Below are 21186 nucleotides of genomic sequence, written 5' to 3' on the forward strand. Positions count from 1 at the left end.
GTATATAAAAACATGACTTCTAACAGGAAGAACCATGTCGCTGTAAATTTAGCTGTTTCATTGAATGTTGCAACATTGGCATATACTGTAATAATAATTATAATAATAATTTCTAAAAGAAAATAAATCGGACATTACTCAGTACGAGTAGTTTTTTTTCACAAAATACTGTTTTCACTTATACAGTAATTGTGTAATATTTTGACTACTTTTTACTTCTACCTGAGTAATAGTATATTGTAGCGTTTCTGGGTTAAGAACTCTTCTACACATTATTAAAACCCAGAAGAGAAATAAACCTTAAAATAAAAAAAAATAAAAGCATTTACAATTTCCATCCAGCATCTTCCCTGATATTCCAGGACTCTAAGTATTAAAGACTGGTTCTGGGAGTATGAGAAATCATTTGCTAACACACACACACAACATAATACCAGACCACCAATTGAATCTTTACACAAGCTTTAAGTGACTAATCGCTTATTATAAACTTGACTTCCAAAACTTAACATTTTATAAAACTTTTTAAATGTCAAATGTCATAGATACATAATCTATTGTGAAAGCTTTTTCACTGCAGTCAGTTTGTGTAAAAACGTTGAAAACGTGTAAAAACCCAACCCTATTAAAAATATGGAAACGTGCTGACTTTGGTGAAACAATGAAGTGGCTCTTAAAAGAGCCTTTGTGTAGATTAGACGGAGTATAATGTTTAAGCGCGCTCTCCGCGAATACGGCGAGCCAGCTGAATGTCCTTGGGCATGATGGTCACTCTCTTGGCGTGAATAGCGCACAGGTTGGTGTCTTCGAACAGACCAACCAGATAAGCCTCGCTCGCCTCCTGCAGGGCCATGACAGCCGAGCTCTGAAAGCGCAGGTCGGTCTTAAAGTCCTGAGCGATTTCTCTCACCAGACGCTGGAACGGCAGCTTACGGATGAGCAGCTCGGTAGACTTCTGGTAACGGCGAATCTCCCTCAGAGCCACAGTGCCGGGCCTGTAACGGTGAGGCTTCTTCACGCCGCCGGTAGCCGGCGCGCTCTTACGAGCAGCTTTAGTGGCGAGCTGCTTCCTAGGCGCCTTACCGCCGGTGGATTTGCGCGCGGTCTGCTTGGTTCTTGCCATGACTTAAGAGATGTCTGTGCTTCTTTAGAGAGAAAACAGAATGAGTGACACGAGAGAGCGCGGCCTATTTACAGCCTAACGATCGGCTGCGCTGATTGGGCGGCTTGAAAGCGCCGCGTGTAATTGGTTCCAACGCGTTACGTCACTCCGTAACGTAACGAGGCTTCACTTTTATTGGCTCCTCTTCTCCCACCGACTTGGTTTGAAACTCCCTTATCTTTATGTAAAACAAAATGTACGAATGTTATTTACAAGTTTATACATCGTTTTGTACATTTACATCTCAAAATGATAACATTTTATTCTCATTCTAAAAGCCCCATGAAGCTTTTTGTCTTTGCTGACCATCCCATTCCCCTTGTGTAAGGTCCGCTAGCGTGCGGTAACTTTAAACATAGTAACAAAGTAAAACATCACATACCTCATTAGTCGGAAGAACTCGAAGAGTGATAAAGAACTAAATCTTTACATGTACTCATTCCATAAAAGTCTCCAGAAAAACATTTCAGCACAACACTGTAGCTCAAAATATTACTGTCTGCCGAACACAACTCTCACATGGACAAGTATATAGTGTCGCACATAATTAAACCCTGACTCTCCCCTGACTAGAGAACATTGGTTCCACTCTATTCCCGCTCAACTAAAATATACTTGAAAGATTAAACATTCACATATTTAACTAAAACGATTCAATTCACCTCTTATTACAAAATATTTATAATTCCCATTCATTCACGTATTACAACAGTGTTTCTGAACTGATCAGGAAACGGCACTTTTAAAGGAAAAATGGGTGGCTCTTAAAAGAGCCTTTGGATACTGAAACGCAGCAGTGGATGAAATTACTTGGCCTTGGCCGGCTTCTCGGTCTTCTTGGGCAGAAGCACAGCCTGGATGTTGGGCAGCACACCACCCTGAGCGATGGTCACTCCTCCGAGCAGTTTGTTCAGCTCCTCATCGTTACGCACGGCGAGCTGCAGGTGCCGGGGAATGATACGGGTCTTCTTGTTGTCGCGGGCGGCGTTACCAGCCAACTCCAGGATCTCAGCAGTCAGATACTCCAACACAGCGGCCAAGTAGACCGGAGCGCCGGCACCAACGCGCTCAGCGTAGTTCCCTTTACGGAGAAGCCTGTGGACTCGGCCCACGGGGAACTGCAGTCCAGCTCTAGATGAGCGAGTCTTGGCCTTGGCACGAGCCTTTCCACCGGTCTTACCTCTTCCAGACATGATTCACTACGTTAACGTGTTCAAAAAGAACCGAAAATGTAAGTAATCATTCTCTAGCGCTCTCTAATATAGCCTAAACTGCTGCATCCTCATTGGCTACAATCGTTGTAACAAACCAACCAATCACTAACACGCCGTCGAATTCTCTCCAGCCCCGCCCCTGTCTCATCACAAGATAACAGAAATAGTTTTGATACTGTTTTAAAAACTATTTTTTTTCATTGAGAAAAGACATAGGTGATTACAATGACAGTCACAATACACAACAATATCCACAATGATCATTTCATTCAGAGAACAAAGGTTTAGAAAAACAAATGTCAAACTTGCAAACGAAAATGAACAATTGTTATATTTTACAGAGTCCACATCTACAAGGAGAGTGTGTCCCACACAACCGAATCTCCTAATGTTTTGTTTATAGTCCTTTGCTTTTTCACACGCATTATTAAAAACCTTCTATACTTCCGGTTTACCTGCATGCATTTCAATATACTCTTACATGACTAGACTGAAGTGTATACTTCAGAAAAATCTTAAAATAACAGGATTCCTTAGAATCTTATAGTATTAATTACATGGGTATTCTATTCATGTAGTTTGACAAAAAAGTGGATTATTGCTCATTAAATGACAACGTGGGTGGCTCTTAAAAGAGCCGTTTAGGGGAGAAATATGAAAGAAATAAACTTAACATGTTTACTTCTTTTTAGGAGCGGCCTTTTTCGCCTTGGGTGCTTTAGGCTTGGCAGCCTTGGATGCTTTGGGCTTGGCAGTCTTGGGCTTGACTGCCTTCGCCTTCTTGGGGCTCTTCGCTACCTTTTTAGGAGTCGCCGGCTTTTTGGCCTTCTTGGGGCTCTTGGTGACTTTCTTGGCGGCGGCGGCGGGTTTCTTCGCTTTCTTAGGAGACTTCTTAGCGGCGGGTTTCTTGGCCGCTTCCTTCTTGGGCTTCTTCGCCGCTGCGGGCTTTTTGGCGGCCGGTTTCTTCGCTTTGGGTGCAGTTTTCTTGGCTTCGGTCTGCTTCTTGTTCAGCTTGAAAGAGCCAGACGCGCCGGTGCCTTTTGTCTGAACCAAAACCGCTTTTTTCACCAGATTGTTGACGGCGAGCTTGACGCGGGACTTGTTCTTCTCCACATCGTATCCACCGGCAGTCAGAGCTTTCTTCAGGGCAGCGAGAGACATGCCATTCCTCTCCTTGGACGCGGAAACCGCTTTGACGATCAGCTCGCCGACGCTAGGCCCGGCTTTCTTTGGCCGCGAAGCTGCTTTCTTCTTGGGCGCTTTGGCCGGCGCGGCGGCGGGCGCGGGAGCCACTTCTGCCATCTCTCTCTCAGGGATCTAAGTAGAATAAACGAGTGTAACGCTGAGCGCGCAGTAACACTGGAACCTCCCTCCCCTCTGATCTTAAAGCACACATGAGAGCGGTGTAGACTCAACCAGGCAGCCGCTGAATGACTGCGCTTCCGTCACACGATAGCGAGTGTGTTTTTTCCGGACATTTCTCTGTGAATATCCGAGTCCTGACAGCAGACCTCAAGCGTTCAAGCACACGTTTAGTGAGAAAGGCGTTTCCTCTTTCTTCCGAGGCCCGACACGGTCAGTTAGACAGCCGCACTCTCGCGCAGTAGCCATTAACGTGCGCCGCGCGCCTGCAGCTCGAGCCGGCGCACTGCGCATTTCGTGCGTGTCGTGTGTAAAAACCGGACCAAAACAGGTCGCACCGCTGTAAGAACTCTGGTCCGAACTGAAGGCGAGTCCTGTCAGTGAGCTCGATGTGTGAGCACTGGCCGAGCGCTGTGTGTAGGATATGAAACGGAGCTTGTTTTGGCCTGTGTAAAGCACAGCTTAGGGACACAGGTTGAGAGAGCCAGAGTGTGTGTGTCAGGTGTGGGGGGAGGTTTTGTTTATTTGTTAGACCCTGTAAGTGCAAGAAGAAAATACTAACCACTAAGTTTGATTAGTTACCAAAATGAATATTGATTTTTTTTTTAATGTCTAATCACAACTGTTTCATTGGAACAACCTGTTGAGGGTGAATTATGAATAGTGTCGGCCAGAAAAATTACATACAGTCGGTCATTCCCATGAAATGCATGATGTGAAGATCAAAACAAATGATATGCAATGTGGTTAAAGATTAAATTATTATTATTATTATTATTATTATAACTTAAACTAGTTTTCAAATTCAGAAAAAATATTAGCACAGAAAACATTCTATATGACATTTAATAATCAGGATAGTGCCCTATTTTATTCACTTTATTCATCTTCTATACTCACTCACTCCACCGCCTTTATGTACCTGGAGGAAAGTAACTAAGCATAGGAAGAACATGCAGACAGCGTGTATTCAGATCTGAGGTGGGAATCGAACCCTCGTCCCCACAGTGCCTAACCCAAGTATAACAGTGTCAAATTTCCCCAAAGCAAAATAGCATGTTAAATTCATTATCTCTTCTCAAAAAGAGGATAACACTACACAAACTCATGGCAAATGTAAAAGGCAGATTATTCTGCTGCGTGAATTCAATACACCCTAAAAAATGCTGGGTTATAAACAACCCAATCTGGGTTGTTTTTAACCCAGCTGCTGGGTAACTATTGGACTAACTAAATGCTGGGTTAATTTAACCCAGCAAAATGGGTTATTTTTTTTAACCCAGCAAAATGAGTTAAATATTCAACCCAAATGCTGGGTCATATTTAACTATAATGCTGGGTTAATTCTACCACATAAATTGGTTAAATGTTCTACCCAGATGTTGGTTCATTTTAACTGGAATGTTGAGTTAATTCTACCTTACAAATAGGTTATTATTATTTTCATGTTTTACAGTGAAAAAACCTTAAAAGTCTTGCAAACCATACATATATGCAATAAACAACATCCTATTAAATGTTCATAGAAAAAACGTTTATTTTTCAAAAGCACAAGAACAGATAATCAACAGCAACATCATTACTATACTATTACTCACAAGGGCAGAATGGAGTAATAACACAAATAGGCTGAGGCAGCTTCTACAGAGCAGGATCTCTTTGTGACATTAGATATCTTTTCTGCAGAACAAAACTATCCAGCCCTGGTTCTGTTTTAACATACAAACACTGTCTATGACTTTTCAAGTAGGCCTTGCTATTTCATAGCAACATTACAAAAAGTCCTATACAGGTGCACACTACTTTAAATAGTTAATGTCAAAAATATAAAATGCCTTGAAGCACACATCAACCGCCCCAAGTAGTGTGCATTGCTCCAGAGCCTGTCCCACCAGAATGACGAATGCCTGAGAGCAGCGCTGGTCATCATCTCCCAACGTCAGGATGTACAGTAGGGGTACGGCCTTGACCCTTCAGCCTGCTGGAGGTATTCCACCATGTTGGTGCCAACCTTAGAAAGAAATGAAAGAAAGTTAAAAATTTGTTGAATAACAAAGATTAAACTGAATAAGACTATCAATTTAATGTGTAATAGGATTTATACTAAATTAAAAAATGACAAAGCTAGGGTATAGGTAACTTAAAACAAAAACATGGAGACAGCTACTACCAAAAATAAAATAAGCAAAATAAGCATGGCTTTTGGGATAAAGCTCATATATATATATATATATATATATATATATATATATATATATATGAGCTTTATCAGACTAGTTGATCTTGTGGTATGTGTTGATTTTAAGCTAATTACCGAGGAGATGCATTGTCATAGCTGGGGTCATACTGGCACATTACAATCACCCAAATATTAATACTTCCATCTAGTAGTTATCTGTACAGCTGACTGATAGTTAATTTAGTCTGAGTCACAAGCAACTTTGGTTAAAGAGGGCTACCTGGTTAGCTTACATGCAGCAGTCATATTTACACACTACTTGCCAAAGGGTGAAAGGTGTAAAATATTGTTATAACTCGGGAGAAACGCGGCGACTTTTGACCGCGGAGTAAATTACTAGCTAGTGAAAAACGTGAGGGTTAGCAGGTGTGTATATTTGTGAGAGGGTCAGTGTTTTGTAACACTCCAGCATTTTATTTTCCTTAAACAGTGAGATTAATAAAGTTCTAATGTTAACTAAATGCTAGCGTCATGCTAATACTACAGTTACAGTTTCGTCACCCTGCAAACATTCTACAGAGAAAGATAAAAAGCTCAGTCATCCGTTATAATAATAATCCGTTAATATCCGTTTCTTTTACACACAGGTGGGGTTCTGTGGCTAACTATAGCAGCTATTGTCAGCTAAATTATCTTACCTCAGACCAGCCTGAAAGTTTGAGTGTAACCTTAACACGGTAACAGTAATAAATCTCACATATAGTAATAATATTTCAGTCATATGTGACTTAGGTGAGTGAACATGTGAATACAGACCTTGTATTTAACGTCATTTTCCCTTAAATGAACCGTCATCAGCGGTGTGGGAGCTCAAGAGAGACACGAAGCTCTGACTGACAGCCGCTGAAACCACCGGTGAACTTTGGGGGAGGAGCCAATCAAACTTCAACCCAGCAGCTGGGTTACACAAAAACTACCCAACTCTCTGTAAATAACCCAGAAAAATGACCCAACAGAGGCAACCCAGCGCTTGGGTAAAAAAAACAACCCAGCGTTTTTTAGAGTGTACAAACAGAAAAATAGGTTTATATAGTGTAAATACCATTCGACTTTTCACTCATGTTGTTAGTAATACATTTTTTTAAACAATTACCTTTCACCTTTTAAAACAGTTTTGTAAAGATTGAATACAAAATGTTGACAGAAATGTTAACAGATGGAAAAGGTGCATTGAAAAGCAAGGAGATTATATGGAGCTTCTCAAGGATGGTGTGCTTCATGTTGTTTCAGTGGGAAAGAGAGCAGATACAAACTGCTGACTCGAGATTCAGACTGTGTTCCATAAGGAGAGAAAAAGACATTTAAACTGACAGTACAAGTGTTTGTGATAGTGTGTGTGTGTGTGTGTGTGTGTGTGTATGAGAGAGAGAGAGAGAGAGAGAGAGAGAGAGAGAGAGAGAGAGAAATGAGCAGCAAAAATATCCTGAACAAACTTACATTTTTGTTAGTTTTAAGTAGAGAATAAAGAGAAGGAAAATACCAACTTAAAGCTAAACAACCTGAGGACTCACTGGACAAAAAAAAAGAAGGAAAAAAAAGGCTTAGAACTGGGAGTGAATGCACTGTAAAAAAATAAATAAATAAAATCACCTAGAGCTCTATGTGCAATTAAGAAAATATTCTACAGAATAAACATCGTAATTAGATTCTGGTGTAAAATATCTAATAGCGCCATTGCGCTCTGTCAGCTGGTCCTGAGACTCACTAATTGAATTGAATTAACACACTAACCCCTAACACACTGCAGTCTCAGAGCAGCACTGCTCACCACAGTCTCATCAGAGTCCCACACACACACATCACTGATCAGATGAGGAGAGAGTATCTGGAGCACTGGGACAGTCAGACCCAAACCCAGTCCAGACTACACTGCTATCAGGCCCTAAAGAGAGAGAGGAGGAACTGGCAGAGTGTCTCTTCACCGTCAGAGATATAAAGCAGAGACAGATCCTGAGCAGGTACAGGCTGAGTGAGCACCGTCTGGCTGTGGAGACGGGCAGACACAGGAGAACCTGGAGTCCAGAGAGCAGAGACTGTGTGTGCTTAGTGTACAAGCGCTGAGGTCGAGACCGAGCTGCACTTCCTCCTCTACTGTCAAAAATACCAAATATAAGGAACACCTTCACTGAGGTCATCACACACAAAATCCCAAATTTTTACAAATTAATGGAAGGTGGAAAAATAGGAATCATTTTAGTAGAAGGCCGCACTGCTCCCCTCGCTGCAAAATATGTGTGAGAGTCTGAGAGACAGTGAGACACAGCATACACACACCCTGAATATCCCAAACTAACTAAAGATTTTATATCTTCGCCATTCATAGTTATTGTTGGTAATGTTGATGTTTTTTTATTGTTTACCTACTATGATATTTTTTCATATCTAATATGTTTATAATGTTTATAAATTCAGATTAATGTTATTTATAATGTATTCCAATAAACTCCTTTTAAAGTTGCAGTTATTTAAAGGAATCGATAAAATCAGCGAATATGCATCACATGCAAACTAAGCAAAACTGCTGCTATAGGTGAAAGGTTTTTTCAGGATCACTTTATAATCAAAGTGTTTCCTCACCAGCGCGATGCCTCCATGTGGACTAAATAATAAATTAAGAAAATGTGAAAACCATCTGAAATTCTAAATGTAATTTATTACTTTCATTACTTTTCACCTTATGATTATGAAATAAATAGGCCATCGTGAAAAGCGGGATTTTGAATAAAAACTTAATTTTGAACACTTTGGAGTTCCATAATATAGCGCCACACAGCGGTAAAAGCCAGCAAACGCACAAACCCAAGTGCTGCCACCGTGAGGCGTGGTAGTAAAACCAGAATACCGCATGAATACCATCTGTATTTTTTTCCTTTGAGAGGGAAGACCGGACTGAACCCCCCCAGAGGAAAATTTTACTGCTCAAAGCTCGCTTTTCTATAACTCTGGAGACAAAGTTGTAATTCTCATTTTAACCTCAGTTTAGTTTCTATTTAGTTTCATACATTTCTGGTCTGTTTCTCCTAAAATTCACTAGGAGAAACAGATGAGACAAGAAATTTAGCGACAGGAGTCATCCTTGAGATGAAATGGAGATCCTCATAACCTCACTGTTATTATTGGCTCCTTTTTTTCTCCTTTGGAGAAAGGTGTGATATATAAAATTAGTGTGTATGTGGTGGTACAACACACCAAAAAATTATTAGGTACCTCTTTGTATTATTGATACAGTTTATTACAATGTGACTGGTTCTATTGAACTGTAATAGATCTTTGTCGATAGGTGTTCCCAATAATTTCATTTAATTTATATTAAACTTATAGTTGACAAAATATGGGAAAACCTTTTAATAGTACCTAATAAATTAATTAAAAATAAAATTAATTAAAAGCTTTTTTTACAAATGCTTAAACAAACAAGTTTGCTTTATTTGAAATTGCCCCATAACAAAATATATAGACACATGTATATGTGTATATATTATAACATATCTTCACATGTAATTTGTTAGTTTGTCAGGTTGTACAGAAAACATGTATAACTTGAACATGTATATAGCAAGTGTAAACTTGCATCACAAAAAATTAAACTTGAAAAGATTTTGATTTTATACTTAACAAATTTAAAATTGAAACCTGAACTACAAAATGTTCTACTATAGCATATGTAGCAGTATTCAGTACAGCTGTATACCAATACATAACATCCAATAACTGGAACAGCAAGCAGTATTTGTATGAGGGCTTTTTGTACATCCCTCCAGTGTGCCACATTCAAAAAATTATAAAGTCTTTGAGGCCCTCATCCGACATTTGTTTATCAAAGCTTTTTTGGCTTTACTTTTTTCCACTGGTGTCCATCCATCCAGGGTTCCACAGCGCATGATGTATGCTGCAAAAACAAAAGAAGCAGGCATAAAAATGAGCAAATTGGTCCGATATGGCCATGAATCAAAGCAGGTAAAATAAATTCAATCTCTTGAGATTGAATACGTTTATAGTTGGTTACATGTCAAGAAGCACCTTATTTAGTTAAAGCTTCTTAAAAAAAAAAAAAAAAAAAAAACTTCTGAAAATTTATTGCCACCAGTCTGTGTATGTGTAGAGATGCTTTAAACTGGACAGTGGAATGAACTGTTGTGAGCCAGCGTGTTAAAGCCCACTAGTGTAAGCCACCATACAGACCGTTGTACATAGGAATAAACAAAAATTGTAATAAATAAATAAGGGATGTCCGTTGAGTACCAGTATAGGGCTAGACCATGTTGTGGGCCTTAGTTTCGCTCTCTGGCTCTGAACCCTTTGCCATATTGTATGAAGAAATACAGTATTCAAAAATAAAAGTTTGGATTTATTTTATACACTCTAGAACAATACTGGAGATTATAAAACTATGAAATAACACTTGGAATTAGGTGATTAAGTAACAACTACAATCAATTAATTTATTAAATGATAGATAGCTGTTCTGGAATAGTTATTGCCAAGAACAGTATTGTCAAGTGCATTTGAATAATCCATCGAGCACCATGATGAACCTGGCTCTCATAAAGACCTTCCCAGGAAAGCAAGACCAAAATGTACCTCTGCTGCAGAGGAGAAGTTCATTTAGAGTTACCAGCCTCAGAAATGTACCAATTCACACACAGCACCTCAGATTAGAGCCGTTATAAAGGATTTACAGATCACAAGTAGAAGATCTTAATACCAACTGTTCAAAGAGATTATTGCATATTCTGGATGCCAGTGTAGAAAGAAATTAAAACCCAAAAAAGACTGGAGTTAAACTTTTGACTAGTGGTATATAAATTGTACAACAAACATTTTATTGTAAACAATAAAATTAGAAAAAGTCTAAGTTACTTACTTAGGATCCCATTGACTTTGGACTTGTCCAGGACCGTTTTCCCTTCTGGCACCTTTCCGTGCTTCCCAAATGCCACTGCATTTTGGCACTCCTCTGCAGTAAAGAATTCATCAAAAAGAAGATGAAACAAGCGAAGGCAGTCCTTCCGGGCCTCTGCATGGATTGCAGCTAGACGGGTAGAGGACAGAAAAAGACCACTTTCTGGATATAGCTCTCGTTTCCCAGATCTGTTTTGTTTAGCCATAGCACCAGCCTGAGGTTGTATCTGTTCAACTTTTTCCAGAAAGCTTTTTAATGCCTCAAGTTGTTCACCACCTGTAACACAGAAATTGAATTGTTACTTTAGAGAGATACAGAAAGAAGAAGAAGAAGAAAAAAAAAAAAAGGCAGTAAGTTTAAAAACAAAGATTTTATTATAATTAAATATTTTCTAAATAACTTTTTTTGCTAAAGCAGCCGATATGCCCAAAATTAGTCTACTCAAAACTGTAGTTTTTTTTTATCATATTGATAATTACAATGCAAGAGTTGATTGTCATTTACTATTAATTACATTTAACTATATGCATAACTCTGCTTCACTGGAATTCTAATCAGATGTAGTATGTCCATTTAACGTTAGGGGGGGGGGTGCTAAGGGTAGCCTCCAAGCACATACTATATTAACGTGCTGATATTCAATATAATATCGGACTGGATTGGATACTGGGATGTGGGGGGGATTACTTACCAATACTACACAGCACCTCCTCCAGTTTCTCATTCTCTTCCATTAATTTTGCCAGCTCTGGCTTACAGGCCTCACATGGCTTCCATGCTCCCCCTGGTTTCGTTCTCACACTTGGTTCTCCATATTTTGGTACTGGAGCAATCTCATTGATAGAACTAGCTGCAGAGGAGCTAAAGCTTGAGTTCTCGTATTCAGAACTACTAGCTGTGCTCTTCTCTGTAGGACAAGCAGGCGGTGTTTCTGGTACAATGGGACTGTACAACATTTTAAGAAAGCTTTCTTTGGCTGCAAGTTTACTTGGAGTTGTTGGCTTCCATTGCTCAGCTGAATTTGTTAAAACAGGCATCTGTTGCAACTGGTTGAAAGACACTGGCTGTGCAGTGTGATGCTGTGGATACTGTGGATGGTTAGAAGAAGGTGCGAGTGGATAATTTTGGAGAGGCTGTATAAAGAAAGACTGGTACTCTGATGGGGTACCTGATAGGTGGTAGTATGGCAGGAGGGGTGGAGATGACTGGGTGGCTAGTGGCTGGTATAGTGGCAAAGAAGGTGATCTCTGGGTGGCTGGTGGCTGGTAGCGTGGCAGGCAAGGTGATGACTGGGTGGCTGGTGGTTGGTAGCATGGAAGGGAAGGTGGAGTTGATGGGGTAGCTGGTGGCTGGTAGTGTGGCAGGGGAGGTGGAGTTGACGGAGTAGCTGGTTCCTGGGTGACACCGTGCTCTACAGAATTTAGGCATTGCTGTGCAGAGGTGGACTGAACTGCTGGAGGCAGTGATAAGCGGTTATAGAATCTCTGAGCAGCTGTATCTCTTTTTTTTACTGTCCTTCTTTGTGCCCTTCTTGGCATCCACTTTCTTTGCTTCTGTTTTGTCAGACCACCGTGCCAATACTACTTCTCCCGGTTTCAGATTTCTTAAACAAGCAATAGGTTGATCGTCTTTGTTTAATATATCAGTGACATTAAAAATTTTTGCAGTGTATCCATCCTCAAATGTTAAAAATACAAAATGACCTAAAAATGAAAACAAGGAATAACGGAGATTAAGTAAATACTAAGATATGGTCTCAAACATGCTACTTTATTGTATTTTTTATAACGTGGCAACACATGGTTTGTGCAGGTTTTAACAATTTAATACCTTTTTAAAAGCAATTTAAGACTTTTTACATCCATACTGGGTAATAGCTTCCCCCCCCCCCCACTAACAAAAGGATTTTTAAAAATTAAGGATATTTTGGCCAACAAGGCAGCAGAATTGTCTTGTTAAAACACATTTAGATTAACTTGACCAAAATGACCATAACCTAAGGATTGTGCCTGGAGATACATTCATAATAATCTAGTGGTAAGAGACTAGATGTCATCCATGATTTTGTTTATCTTAGTACAGTCCTCCTTGGCTTTAGACATCAAACTTTGCATTTGGTTGTCATGATGCATCATGTAGAACAAAAGTTATGATTATTTTTAAAACGTGTAACTTAATGCTACCAGAATAAGGGACTGACGTTGCAAAATGTGAATATTATTCGTCCTCTTCTTGAGGAAGCCAACCAAAAGCCATAAAAACGTGTTCCTTTGAGTCTGTGCTATTTCTTTGCCTGTGACGGGACCCCTATATCTTTCTCATATCTATATATATCATATGTTAATTAAATCACTATAGCTGTATTAATTAAAACAGAGTAATTTGTAATGTGTAGGCTGGCAAGTTATGCAGGCCCATTCTGAGTGCTACCACTGCAGTGGGAAACACTGTAGTATCATCCACAATAAATTAAAATAAACACAATAACAGTAAGTGATTCAGTTACCTTTTTGGTCATCCTTGGGTGAGCCAGGGTCTGGTTCATAAAACTTGATTTTCTTCGGTGGGTTGCGCTCTCTTTTGGGCAACTCTTTTTTTACACTTTCTGCTGGGCTTACCATTCTGTGAAACACAAATGTAAAACATTTTTAAGTGGTTCTTAATTCATTTTAGCATGTCTCAGTTTGTTACAGCAATTTTAGGTTGATATTATTCAAGTTAGTTTTTATTTTAAATTATTTTTATATTATTAGAAGTTAGCACTTGTTTTTTTTTATTGCTTGGAAACACCTGTTAATTGATATACCTAGAAAAGCAATATACCCTCCTCCAAATGCTGTAGGTCTCTAATTTATGATTGTACCGGTACATCATTTATTATTGTTGCTAGATAGCAGCTAAAAAATGTAAACATCTTAAAAGATAAGTTTCCACAGAAAATGAAGCATGAACATGACCTCTGCGTGCACTGCGTCTTTCCTCAGAAAGGAAGAATTAAAAAGGAAGAATTAAATTATTTAAACAAGCTTTGTATTTTATACTTCGCATATATTTTTTTATTTTATCGCATGTTAACAACAACCTACTATATTAAGGGTATCGCCTAATACTATACTAGATGCCATGCAATAAAATACTGCCGCGTAATATTCTCGACATGATAAAAATCCATAAAGACAGTCTAACATGTGATAATATGGTCAGTTAATTTCTACACTTTCACCTCAGGACGTGTTTATGAAATAAGTCACAACTTCTTTTTTTTTTTTAACGAGCCTCATCTTAAATGTACGCCTACACGCGCGCGCGTCTTCTATCCGCCCCGGTACTTTAATTAAACAGCACGCGGGAGATGAGCCAAAGCCAGAGTCCCTATTGGAATTTAAGTGAACCTGGCGACCACTTCAAATGATATTTTTTTCTGAAGGTGTGCGGGCTCCACCAATTTTCCACCAATCTGCAGTATCACTTACCCACCGCGGTAAAGTTAGTTTTATGGAGCCACAGGTGGTCCATGCTAAAGGTTAGCTAAAGTTATTATTTAACATTGCCACGTATGGGACTAGCCTCCTCAAAAAGTTTCACAACAAACAAACACTTTCCTTCAAAATATTATAAAGTCATACTTAAATTACATTTAATAAGGACTAATAAGGAAGGCTTACCTTTTTCTGTAAGGTGCTGCTTTGCGTATCCTCCTCATTCGTCCTGCGTACTTTAATGGCGCTCCTGGCGTTCTTCTTAATTCAGCCAACCGCGTTAATTAACCAATCAGGACGCAGCTTGCGTAATGGATTGCGCTGCTGTCAAATGAAATTTCTAATGCTGTCATTGTGCCCACCTTACCTGGAGGGTTCAAAGTTTACATTTTTGCGCCAAATTTGAGCAGCTTCAGTAAGGTGAGTGGATGGAGCTATTTATTACTTTTGCCAAATAATTAATATTAATAATCTGTTTTTGTAAGTCTTTTGTAATAACCTGTTACTCAGATGTAGGACAACTGGGAAGTTTAAATAAATTAAAATATGACTGTAATTGTAATTTAATAATAAAACTGTTATTGATATAAATGCTAATAGTAAACAAATATTAAAGGATTAATTACTGTATATTTTTGTGCATAGTGACAACACCTTACTAAGACACTTAATGTTGTTTATTATATATGTTTTATAAATTTTGTGGCTTGTCTGTTTACTTTATTACACAGTAAGTAATTATGGATTAATTGCAATAGCCATATAGGAAGGGTCAAAAGTAAAAGTTAGAAATACATTTTTATGTTGAACATATGTGCAATTTTGTGTCTGTTATTTATATTGTCAATTATTTTAGACAAACAGTTGACGCTTAATAAAATGACACAGAAGTACGACTCACGTTGGAGGAGAAAAGTCAAGATCCACCTAAATACTTGCAAAAGATACAGAAGAAAGGTAAGAAGGTTTTTTTGTTGTTATTGGAGCTGTTGTTAAAGCCTAATATTTTATCTAAAGCATTGAATCAGGTGTTGACAAAAAAGTAGGAACAGCATCTGTATATATTCCAGCGCAGTTTTACAGCTGTTAGCCTCTGAAATGACCATTAAAATAAATCAAAACTTTTTTTAGAACATTCTTATGAAGGGGGATTTATTGCAGGGTTTCTTGTTTTTTTAGTTTTATGTACTGTATGTGTAGGGGGGAAAAAAGGATATTAACTATATTATTGTTCTCTATTTTCAGCCAGGTACACAAAGCGCGGAGAAGAAAGGTAATAAAAATGTATAACTTATAAATAAATTTATAATTACAAAACTAAAAATGTAAAAATTAAAAAAGGTTAAAAAATCCATTTAAATGTTTAACATAGTTTCTTTTGTGTGTGTGTGTGTGTGTGTGTGTGTGCATTTGAAAGGTGAAAACTCTTAATCTTTGCTACTTTTTAAAAATAGAAGAATAAACGTTTTTTTTACCAAAAAGTAATGTTTTTGTGTTTTATTTACTGGGGTGTTGTTAGGCCAACTTGTTCTTATAGAAATCCAATCACTTAAACCAACAAGTGAAATTATTTATTCTTCACTTTACCAATTGGAATTAGTAGATTCCAATTAGTGAAATCTACTAATTGTTTTTGACCCTAGAGATGAATAATGAATTGAACCAGCAACTCCAATGGAAAGAGGCAACTTTCTTTTTTGACTAGTTGAAAAGTTGGGCTAAGTCAACTGTAGAACTGTAGTGCACTGACTAAATATGTGAATTAGAGAAAAGTTGAGTCAAAGATTTTGAACTAAAAAGGATGAAATATTTAAGTTGAGTGAGTTAAAAAAAAAGCAGAGCAAACTGTTGCTAACTTTTACCTTGATGCACCCAATTCTTTTTACAGTGTAAAAAGTAGCTAAAACTCACTAATATTAATTTTTGGGGGATTTCTAGAATCAACAGACCAGAGGCCAGATGTCTGCTGCACTGAAAAAGTACAATGTCCAGCTACTCTGGAAGCTGATGGCTTTGCTGAACCAGAAAACCCTTCAGTTATGACTTCGTGTGATGTCCACAACACCAAACAAACATTGTCTCACTGTTGTGAAAGCACAAGAGAGACACGTCACATCGGCCTTATTATAGGATTAGAGAGTGAACAGCAGTTGCACACTGAAACATTTGTTGATCACCTACCTGAATTTGTTGAGGAGGGAACTTTAGATGATAACCTGTCACTTAATGATGACCTGTCTCTTGAGGATGACTTTTTATTTGAGGACAGTGTAGAGCTAAACATAGTTGAGGGGACAGTAGTTAAAAACCCTACAAACACCGGAGATGATCCACTTTACAGAAATGCACCAATTTCTGTTTCTGAGAGTTTACTCCTCGTAATGACATTTGCAAACAGACACAAAATAACAGGAAAAGCTCTAAGTGACTTGCTCACACTAATCACTATGCACTGCCCCACTGACACCCACATTGAATGTCTTCAGAATTTTCATACATTTAAACAATTTTTTGATAATTCCTCTTCACTACTTTTGCACAAATATTGTAGTGCATGTCTCATGCCTGTTGAGAGTTTAGACACTGAGTGTAAATCATGTGAGGCAAATGTGTTGTTGGAGGGCTCAACTTCCTACTTCATTGAGGTTCCAATTGAAGCATGATTAAAATCTATGTTTGCTAAGGAAGGCTTTGAGGAAAAACTAAAGTTCAGGTTTAGTAAACAGAAAAAGTTTCATGACAGTATAGAGGAAATATATGATGGAGAAGTCTATCAAAAACTCACAACATACAATGGTCCTCTCAGAGATCCCAGAAACATTTATTTTACTTGGAACACAGATGGCATTCCCATTTTCAAGTCTTCAAAGTTTTCTGTTTGGCCTTTTTATTGTGTGATTAATGAGTTAAGTTTTGTTGAACGCACAAAACAAGAAAACATGATATTTGCAGGTCTATGGTTTGGGGACTCAAAGCCATCAATGTTGACATTCCTTGAACCACTATGTGACACTCTGAACAAAATTGAAAGAGATGGAATTTCTGTTCAGTTTGCAGGAGCTGAAGAACCTTTTATATGCAAAGTTTTCACCATTGCTGGAACATGTGACTTGCCAGCAAAAGCATTAGTGCTTAATTCTGTTCAATTCAATGGACAGTTTGGGTGTCTAAAGTGTGAACAGCCTGGTCAAACAGTAAAGACAGGAAATAAAGGTCATGTGCATGCCTTTCCTTTTCAGGAGGCAGATCCAAAAGGACCCTCTCGTACCCACAAGGGGTTTGTAGATCATGCTAAAATGGCCTACACATCCAAAAGCATTGTACATGGAGTGAAAGGCCCTACCTGTATCAGTAGACTAAAAAGCTATGACTTGGTCATGGGTACAGGCATAGACTACATGCACGCTGTGCTCCTGGGAGTCATGCGCCTCTTGATGTTTTTGTGGTTTTCCTCAGAGTTTTCCCGATGTGCTTTTAGTATGGCCAGATCAGTCAGAGAAGTAGACAAACGAATGAAAGAAATTCAACCACCATTTTCAATTAGATTCCCTCGCTCTGTATGTTCTCACAGAATGTTCTTTAAAGCCTCCGAGTATCGTTTCATTTTGTTGTTTTTTGGGCCAGTTGTGTTCCGAGGCATTCTTGCAGATCTATACTACAACCACTTCCTGCTTCTTAGTGAGGTGATCTTCATTCTTCTGATGGAATCAATAGCTCCAGCACAAATAGATCATGCTGATCATGCTGATCATGCTCAACAAAACCAGATGAAATACCCAAGTTGTCTAGATTAACTGAGTGTGTCCAGGACATAAAAGATTGGATGACCAATAACTTTCTTTTACTAAATTTAGATAAGACAGAGATATTGCTCATCTGCCCAAAAACCAGCACACAACAGCTTTCACAATTCAGCCTGCGTTTAGAAGGATGTACTGTTACTACTAGCTCAACAGTAAAAGACCTGGGCGTGATATTAGACAGTAACTTGTCTTTTGAAAATCATATTTCCAATATCACAAAAACAGCCTTTTTCCATCTTAGAAATATTGCCAAACTTAGGAGTATCCTATCCGTATCTGATGCAGAAAAGCTACTTCATGCATTCATGACCTCCAGACTGGACTATTGTAATGCATTACTAGGTGGTTGTCCTGCATCCTCAATAAACAAGCTACAGTTAGTCCAAAATGCAGCCGCCAGGGTTCTCACTAGATCCAGAAAATATGATCATATAACCCCAATATTATCATCCCTGCACTGGCTACCTGTTCAGTTTAGAATTAATTACAAAATAGTATTACTAACATACAAGGCTTTAAATGGTTTAGCTCCCACATACCTAACCAGTCTTTTAATACGCTATAATCCACCACGTCCCTTAAGATCACAAAACTCCGGACTTCTGGTAATTCCCAGAATTTTAAAATCTACAAAAGGGGGCAGGGCATTTTCATATTTGGCTCCAAAGCTTTGGAATAGCCTTCCAGACACTGTTCGGGGAGCAGACACGGTTTCCCAATTCAAAAGTAGGCTCAAGACGCATCTCTTTAATCTGGCATACGCGTAACTCATCCCATAACCTCATACTCCAGTACACCTATCCTGAATGGCAACTACGCTAATTCTCTCCATCTTTTCTGTACTTTTCTACCCATCCTGAGACATCTGGAGATTGTGCCAGCTTCAGTAGACAAAGGCCAACCCTGTGAGGATCCTGAGGCATCCAGAGAAGGACCAGCTCCATCTGGATTCTGCTTTATGATGGCTGGAGCTACACATCCTGCTCCTGTGCTTCCAGTGATCTGACCCCATCTGCCCTCTGCACCTACTGCTGAACTGAATCTACACAAATTCTGTTATATTGAACTTTCACCTGCACAACACACATGATGTTATTTCTATCGGTTATCACCCAGATGAGGATGGGTTCCCTGTTGAGTCTGGTTCCTCTCAAGGTTTCTTCCTATTGCCATCTCAGGGAGTTTTTCCTTGCCACTGTCGCCGTCACCCTTGGCTTGCTCATCAGAGACATTTCATTCATCATTCATTCATTTAATTATTATCTAGACACATTTTTCTCACACATACACACTTCCAAATATTTTCTTTTCTTTTCTAAAAAAAAAAAAAAAAAATCTTTAATTTTTTTTTTGTGAAGCTGCTTTGGGACAATGACCATTGTTAAAAGCGCTATATAAATAAAATTGAATTGAATTGAATTAAACTGAAAAACTTTTGTGGAATTTTTGTTCTCAGATGAGTGGCCTTTATGGTGAACGATACATGACAGCCAATGTGCATTTGCTTGTTTATTTAGCAGACAGTGTAAGAAGTCTTGGTCCTCTGTGGACACACTCTTGCTTTCACTTTGAAGACAAGAATGGGCACTTACTTCGCCTTATACATGGGACCCAAAATATACCTTTGCAAATGGTTAATGCTGTAAAGAAAATACAGTGTCTCTCCAGTATTACACAAAACACCAAGCTCACCAACTCTCAAACTGCTGAATTTTTAGCCAGGATGACAAGTGGCAATAGTAATCAACCAAATAATGTGGTCAGCAGTGCAGTGATGATTGGGACACCATTCAATCTGTTGTTTGAAGCTAATGATATGTGTCTTGTGGAACAGTTTCTTGGTCAGAGATTGCATAATAATGTTGTTAAGGCATATAACAGAGCTCAAATAGGGAAAATTGTTTACACTTCAATGCACTATTTCAAAGCCAAACGAAGGAACAATTATACAGTGTTGTTTAATGATGGAGTGCAGATCAAATATGGGCAGATAGATTTACTGTGTTGTCAAAATGACATTAAACTTGCATTTGTGAATGAATTCTTAGTTGCTGACATAAATCCTCTACAGGACACTCTGACTGGTGGGACATGTTTTCATATTGTGAGCTTACTAGAAGTTCCTGTTAAAAGGATAGTAGTTACACTTGAAAGCATTTTGGGAAAGTTAATGTTCATGGATTTATCCTCAATGCCTGGTATTGTGTTTGTATCACATTTCCCTAACAGGCTTGAAAGGGATTAATTGTAAAATTAAACACCAACTGTTAATGTATAGGATACATTTTGAACAGAAGAGCCAATGAGCCGAACAGCCTAGTTGAAAGTTCTTATTTGAAATTTTAACTATGGTGACAAAGATAAAGGCAAATGTAATTGTCTCAGTAAAATGTTGGGCTCGCATGAGTACATTTAAATATATTACATTGACTATAGGGATTTTGGCAGTTTTACTTTACAGCTGAAATGCTATCTTTTCCAGTTAAAGATTTCTAAACTGACTGGTATTATTAATGATTGACTAAATGTTTAACAGTTATAGTAATTAGTAATAAGCTATTTTAATGTGTACTGTATGCTTTATGTAAATGCTAGTAATTCCCAAGATAATGTTAGATGTTTTTTTATTTTTAATGTTACATAAGCAGATTTTTTTATTAATTATAGATTTCTGTTTAAAATGTCTTGAAAGTAAAATTTTTGTTTTGGGCAAGCATAAAAAATCCATTAAACTGAGGACCATGTATTTAAGTCTCTGCTTCTCTGTGTTCACATTTCCTATTTTTTGGGAACACAAATTAGCCGAATCTGCATGTTATTCACAAAAAATATAATTTGGTTAATACCAGAAGGGTGCAGTCTACAGTCAATCTGTTCAGTCATTCTATAACAATACAATACAAAATTAATCATAAAAATATTATGTGCATAATAAAGTCAGATATAAATAAAGTTTATATTAAATAGAGTTTTGGGGATGAGAATAGATTGAGTTTATATATAGGGCTCCCCGATCTCTCTGCA

The 21186-nt window shown here is 38.3% G+C and overlaps 3 protein-coding genes and 1 pseudogene across 3 annotated transcripts; all 4 read right to left on the reverse strand.

The window, feature by feature from the left end:
- Positions 1-2355, reverse strand: part of LOC128523917 (histone H2AX-like) — a 37735-nt pseudogene extending 35380 nt beyond the window's left edge.
- On the reverse strand, positions 713-1129 carry LOC128524043 (histone H3). The gene has a single exon (XM_053496327.1). The coding sequence runs from the start codon at positions 1121-1123 to the stop codon at positions 713-715; it is 411 nt and encodes a 136-aa protein (XP_053352302.1). The 5' UTR covers positions 1124-1129.
- A 699-nt stretch (positions 2356-3054) lies between the features above and the next one.
- Positions 3055-3678, reverse strand: LOC128523959 (histone H1-like). The gene has a single exon (XM_053496202.1). The coding sequence runs from the start codon at positions 3676-3678 to the stop codon at positions 3055-3057; it is 624 nt and encodes a 207-aa protein (XP_053352177.1).
- A 7331-nt stretch (positions 3679-11009) lies between these two features.
- On the reverse strand, positions 11010-12418 carry LOC128531433 (uncharacterized). Its single transcript, XM_053505304.1, has 3 exons — positions 11572-12418; positions 11089-11156; positions 11010-11042 (listed from the first exon to the last, which is right to left on the reverse strand). Exons 1-3 carry the CDS (start codon positions 12416-12418, stop codon positions 11010-11012), a joined length of 948 nt encoding a protein of 315 aa, XP_053361279.1.
- Positions 12419-21186: the final 8768 nt, after the last annotated feature.

This window comes from Clarias gariepinus, chromosome 1, assembly GCF_024256425.1.
Source record: "Clarias gariepinus isolate MV-2021 ecotype Netherlands chromosome 1, CGAR_prim_01v2, whole genome shotgun sequence".
In the NCBI taxonomy this organism is placed as follows: domain Eukaryota; kingdom Metazoa; phylum Chordata; class Actinopteri; order Siluriformes; family Clariidae; genus Clarias; species Clarias gariepinus.